Genomic DNA, 6767 nt, shown 5'->3' with positions numbered 1-6767 from the left:
GGAAAAAAAAAAAAAAAAAGACTATCAAACTAGATTAAAAGGCAAGACCCAACTATATGTTGTCTATAAAAATCCCACTTTAAACATAAAGACAAAGATAAATTAAAAGTAAAAGAATGAAGGAAGATATACCATGCTAACAATAATCAAAAGAAAGCTGGAGTAGCTATATTAGTTTCAGACAAAGCAGACTTCAAAGAAAATCATCAAGGGCACATTACATAATAATAGAGCGGTCAATTATCCAAGAAGACATAACAATCCTTAATGTGTATACACCTAACAACAAAGCATCAAAATACTTCAATCAAAAACTGATAGAACTACAGGGAGAAGTAGATGGATTCACTAATACAAGTGGAGATTTCAACATACCTCTAACAGAAATTGACAGATTCAGCAGGATGTCAGTAAGGACAAAGTTGAACCAAACAGTACCATGGATCAATTGAATGTAACTGACATGCAACGATAGTAGGATATATATTACATAAGCTTACACAGATAATTTACCAAGAGGCCACTTTCTAGGGAATAAAATATACAATAAACTTTAAAAACTAGAAATAATATCAAGCGTGCTGTCAAAGTTGCAAAAACACAAGGGTTGGGAGCAGTGGCTCATGCCTGTATAAAGCAAAGTGCTATATGGCTCAGCACTTTGAGAAGCCAAGGCAGGTGAATCACTTGAGGTCAGGAGTTCCAGACCAGCCTGGCCAGCATGGTGAAAACCCATCTCTAATAGGCTTATTAGAATAAAAAATTTACAAAAATTAGCCAGGCATGGTGGCATACACCTGTAGTCTCAGCTACTTGGGAGGCTGAGGCACTAGAATTGCTTGAACCCAGGAGGCAGAGTTTGTAGTGAGCCGAGATCGCGCTACTGCACTCCAGCCTGGGTGACAAAGCAAGACTCCATCTCAAAAAAAAAACACCCACAAGGGTCATAGAAGTCTCAAAAGACAATGAAAATATTTTGAACTAAGTGAAAAATGAAGATATAACTTATCAAAACTATGACATGTAGGAAAAATGTGGTTTAGAGGGAAACTTATAGCATTAAATACAAATATAAAAGTACAAATATTATAAAAGAAGACCTAAAACTAATCATCTAAGCTTCCACCATAGAAACCTAAAAAGAGCAAATTAAATCCAAAGTAAGAAGCAAAGAAATAAAAATTAGAAGAGAAATCAATAAAATTAAAAACATGAAATCAATAGAGAAAAATCAACAAAACCAAAAATTAGATTTTTTAAAAGAACAGTAAAATTTATAAGCCTCTAGTCAGGTTAACTAAGAAAAAAAAGAGAAGACACAAATTGCTAACATCAGAAGTGAAAGAGGGGCCATCACTGCTCATTTCAAGGACATTAAAAGGATAAGGAAATATTAGGAACAATTCTTTGCCCACAAACTTGACAATTTAGATAAATTGACCAATTCCTTGAAAGACATATTCTGCCAACATTCACATAAAAGCAAGCAGACAATCTTAATTGGCCTTTATTAAAGTAATTGAATCAATAACTAATAACCTTCCAAAATAGAAAACACCAGGCTAAAATTGGCTCACTGGTGAATTCTATAAAATAATTTATGAAGAAATTAAACCAATTCTGTGTCATGCCCTCCAGAATACCAAAACACAGTAAATTCTCATATATTATGAGGTTATCATTCCAAAAATACCAAAACCAGTATAAAATGTACCTCATAAACACAGAGACAAAAATCCTCAATAAATATTAGCAAATCAAAGCCAGCAAAGTATAAGAATGATTTATACACCATGACCACGTAGGATTTATTCCAGGTATGAAAAACTGGCTCAACATTCGAATACTGATTAATCTAATATCAACAAACTAAATAAGAAAAAGAACATTTATTGCAGTGTTATTTATGGAGGAAAAATCCTAGACAATTTGATGTTCACTAAGAGGGAAAATATTTGAATAAATTGTGGTAAAGCTATACATAGGAGTATAATGCAGCCATTAAAAATCATGTTTCATTCTATATTCACCTAAGAAAATTCCGATAGTTATAAAATAAATCAAACTGCAGGGTAATGTATAAAATATAATACCATTTTTGTAAAGAGAAGATAAAAATATGACTGTGTGCAGGTTTGTCTGATGCACTGCATAATTATAAGCACAGAGAAAATCCAGAAGTGTAAATATTAAAATATTACCATTGGTTAAGTGAGAAAATAGGAACTAGAGAAAGAAGAAAAAATAGCTAGCTTCTTTGCACACCATTGTTTGGTTTGACTTCAATCATATGTGACTAAAGTCTGTAAGTGAAAATACAAGGGACCAGATAATGGGGCAGGGGAAGGAATCCCATCAAGAGCTAACTCTCCTATTCTTATTTTGAAATTACAGACATCAAGGTCTATTCTGCCTACACAGTCGATAATCCTGGTTACTCCAACTTTTTTAGATCATTTAATATATTATTAGTGGCTGCTTAGAAAACCAAACTACACCTGGAATAATTATCTAGTTTTAAAATAGCACATACCCTTCTTCAGAAGAGTTCATATTATCTCCATAAAGAAGTAAAATAAGTCCTTCTTCTACAGATGCAATTCTTGCCAAAATATCAGCTATATGAATTAAAGCTGTCTCAGAGCAATTTGGAGATGCCTGTACATTAAAAAGAAAACAAGACAAATCATATAATTTTATGACATGCTAACACATCACAGACTAACATTCGAAGATGGTATATAGGCTCATAAAGTTATACTACCACAACAAAAAAAAAATCAAGCTTAACGATTTGTTTGGCTGTGAAATAAAATAATATGTCTGAATAAAATGTGTTATTTGATTATATTCTTTTAGCAGCCCAACGGATTAAGCAAATAAATACAGATTTTTTTCACCCAAACCAGTTACTGAGAATTGCAGTTCCTGTTACGGTGTTACATATAATTCTGGCTGACAAATGTAGTAGCTCTACTATTTCCACTTTGCCCTTTATTTCTCACCCACTGGGTTCCTGAGTATCCAATATAATTACACTACATATGGTATCGAACACATTGCCATCCTTTCTAAGGGTGTCATCCTTTTATTCACCTGTTTGGGTCATGAGTATATATCCAACTAAGGATAGCCAATTCATGGGCTGGCCAATAGCCAATAATGTCACCTAATAAAAAAACAGAAGACTGAACCAACTATATTTGCTCACTTTTGATTTCAAATGCAAGTACTAAAATACCTTTGCCAATATATACCAAAGCAGCACACAGCACATACTGAAAACCAGACAGCCATGTTAATGCCAGAGCGTATCTACAGTATTATAATTCCTATTCTTTGTGGGGTCTGCTTATTTACCTGCACCTGAATGGATGCCAACAGACATATTATCTATAATACCTTTGAAAATGTAAATGTTGCAATCAATACATTCTAGTAACTTTAGGGGGTTAGCCTAACTAATGATTAGTCAGGTATATTCACCTAAAGAAGAAGTCCTAATTATTACTAATCATACTGTTTAGTATGAATAGCACCATTAATACTACTTAGCATAAAAAGTATATCATTTTTCATATTAAATATACTTAAAACAACTTCTCTTCTTAGAATAAATTCTTTCTCTCATATATATGAGAGTATCTATATTCTCTCATGTCTATATACATACAAACACAGTGTTTTAAAACTGTCTATTCCTCATTTTAAATATTTTTTGTTTAAAGGTCTGCCTTGCCTATTAGAGTAGGCTTCTTAAAGGCAATAAACACGTATTATTCACTTCTATATTTGCTGTACCCAGCAGAAAGCTAATGGTATAGTAGAGGCTCAATGGGTGACGCTGGATGTCTTAAATTAGATACTGAATGTTCACTTAATGGGCCAGAGGGCTACTGTCAAGAATAAATAAGTCAAGTATAGCATAAGTAAAACTACAGGAGTACATAACATGGGAACACAGAGAAAAAACCCCACCTAACTTTGCAAAGGAGAATTAGGAGGAAATTTCAAAGATAAACTCTACTCTAAGGAGAGGAATTTTTCAGGTGGACCAGGTTTAAAATGTTCTAGGGTGAAAGAACGGCATACAAACACAGGGAAATACAATAACCTTATCTAGAAAGTGCAAATTGTCAATTGTAATTGGAATACGTGAGAAAGAAAGTAGTTAGGGGACAGAAAACTTGGCATTTGCCAAGTTTATCTAGGAAGCAACAAGCAGAAAAGTATGTGACAGCCCATTGATGGGTGAACAGAAGAGGAAGATGAAAACAGTAAAAACACCTTAAAACAGATATGAAAAGGTAAAAACTTTTAACCTATTCATAAGCTTTAAAAGTCACTGACCAGAAACTTAAGTCATACAAGTAGAGGGATGTGCTGAACAGACAGCCAAACTAGTGACAGCAGCAACTCTGCCACTTGTTAAATGTCTGACCTAGAGCAAGTCACTTATTTCAGCCTCAGTAGGGATTATTAAATTACACAATGTAAGGGAATATACTGTGCAAACTGTACAGAGACATACATATAAGTTCAAAGTGGAATTCTATATAATTGTTTTCTCTAAAATAATACTAGTTCTTCTTAATATGAAACAGAGTTGGTTACTCAGGAAAATAATCATATTTCCAAAAGCTATAAAAATCCCAAAACATTAACAAGATTGATTAGATCTGTAAGACAAATAGCTTCTTAATAGTATAACTTTTCTAAGTTATTTGTATCAGCAGATCTAGTCCTGATTCGGGGAAAAAAAAAAAAAACTTAAGATATTCTATGTACTTTCTCTGTGCATATTATAATAAATCAATCAACTGTATAAGCTATGATTTAATCATAAATAAAAATATATATCAACAGAAAATACATTCATATATGGAAGGAAAGAAACCCTTTTTCTCTTCCGTGAATAATACCAACCTCAGTTCCTTTCATTAAATTGTGAACAGGCTGAAGAAGTGTTTCTATTACAATGTTGTTATATAAGCATTTGACCGCACATTCTTTTTGATCACAGAGCATCCATAGAATTTCAGTCACCATACTTGCAGGAGAGTAATTCTCTAATAAACAATGAATATTTTTAAAAACCAAAACATTAAATACTTAGAACTATTTTATGTGTTAGCTGTTGTTGTTCCAAAAAGTTCAACATCAAAGTTAACTCAATACTTCAAAAGTCATACAACTCAATATCCAAAGGATGATGTATTCCCAAATTATAACCTGACTTGGGGGAATCTCAATTAGTGTAACATAAAAAGCAAGCAAATGACAACAAACATGAATGCCAAAAGACAGGAATAAAGTAGCATTTACTGTCTGACATTAAATTACTGCTTAATATTGAAAATGTAGTCTGAAGCAAATGCACAGCTTTTTTCCTCCTGGAAAACACATTTTTCCTCCTAGAACACACTTTACTGTACTTATATTTGTTCTTTTTCTTAAATAACACATTAAGTATTGAGCCTACTAAAAAATTACATTCAGACAAAAAAATGGGCAAAAAAGAATGCAAAACAGAATGGAAACTTTCATAAACTTTTATGGACACTAGTATACTTCTTGTATTACCATAAAACCAGTGAAAACAAAGATCTTTTTTTAGATTTTCTTTCAAAATACAGAATATACAGGAAAACACAATACAAGTAAGTGTAACATGGTTAGAATCGTCACTGAATTAAATGATTTTCAGTTTCATAAATTGACATATTTTCAGATATGTATAATCTAATATTCTTACAACAATAGTTTTTAATGTAAGATTGTCCTAGTAAGATACAATACTTCAGTATCTAGACACCGTATGTCTACGCATTATTGATGTGTTTCATTATTAAGTGTTTTTTTCTTTGGAAACTACTCTAATATGAAAGTTCTTAATTTATGTTACAATATTCCATATTCAATAAACATGTTGACTTCAGGTCAATATCTGACAATAAGAAAATGGAAAAGGAAAGTTCAGTGATTTTTCAACCAGTTCCACGTGAAAAACCCTGTTTGCAAGGACAGATACTATTGTTGAGCATATAGTCATTTTTTTATGCATCAAATCATCTCCTACTTATTAAGTTCCTAATACTAGACACTGTACTAGGAACTAACTATAAACAGAAAAGTAAGTAAGACAAAAACAGTCCACATCATGGTAAACCAAGATATTAACAAGTAATTAGAACAATGAAAGATGACAAATCATAAAGGATGCCTAATATGTTGTAGGAATATATAGTCAGAAGACCTAAGCTAGTTCTTTATACATGTAAATGCTGTAAAGACAGAAAAAAGTTCTGAGAACCACTGTGAAGATAAATAGGCTAATATAATTAGTTAGATAAAACCTATTAATTTCATTTTTTAAAATAGATTCAGAAGGTACATGTGTCAGCTTGTCACATGGATATATTGCATAATGTTGTGATTTAGGCTTCTGGTGTACCCATCACCCAGTGAACACTGTACTGAATAATAACCTACCAGTTGATAGTTACGTTATAGAACTAAAATATAGCTAGCCCAAACCATTTTTTTCCTTGAATCACTTGAATTTGCATCAGAATTTGTGTCAGAAAATCTAGGGTTATTTCTTAGTTTTAAAATACTATATGTCTATGCATTATTGTTGTATTTTATTAAGTGTTTTACTTTGGAAACTATTCTTGATATTCAAAGGAAAAGAAGTTATCTTTTAAATGTTAATATTTTTTAGAACATTTTTAAAAGCTAGTCAACAGCCATAAAACTAAAAGGGG

General features: G+C 32.0%; 1 protein-coding gene across 1 annotated transcript in view; it reads right to left on the bottom strand.

Moving 5' to 3' along the window:
• The window catches only part of TBC1D32 (TBC1 domain family member 32), a 238765-nt gene that overhangs the window by 173661 nt on the left and 58337 nt on the right, over positions 1 to 6767 (bottom strand). The window contains exons 15-16 of the mRNA XM_037742935.1: positions 4927 to 5069; positions 2534 to 2658 (exon numbers count right to left, since the gene is read on the bottom strand). Of these exons, the coding sequence (XP_037598863.1) occupies positions 2534 to 2658; positions 4927 to 5069 (268 nt within the window). The remainder of the gene's footprint in view (positions 1 to 2533; positions 2659 to 4926; positions 5070 to 6767) is intronic.

The sequence above is a fragment of the Cebus imitator genome, unplaced genomic scaffold (assembly GCF_001604975.1).
Source record: "Cebus imitator isolate Cc_AM_T3 unplaced genomic scaffold, Cebus_imitator-1.0 Scaffold130, whole genome shotgun sequence".
Classification (NCBI taxonomy): Eukaryota; Metazoa; Chordata; class Mammalia; order Primates; family Cebidae; genus Cebus; species Cebus imitator.
The sequence above is the reverse complement of the archived record's forward strand: the minus strand, read 5'-3'. Positions and strand labels throughout refer to the sequence as shown.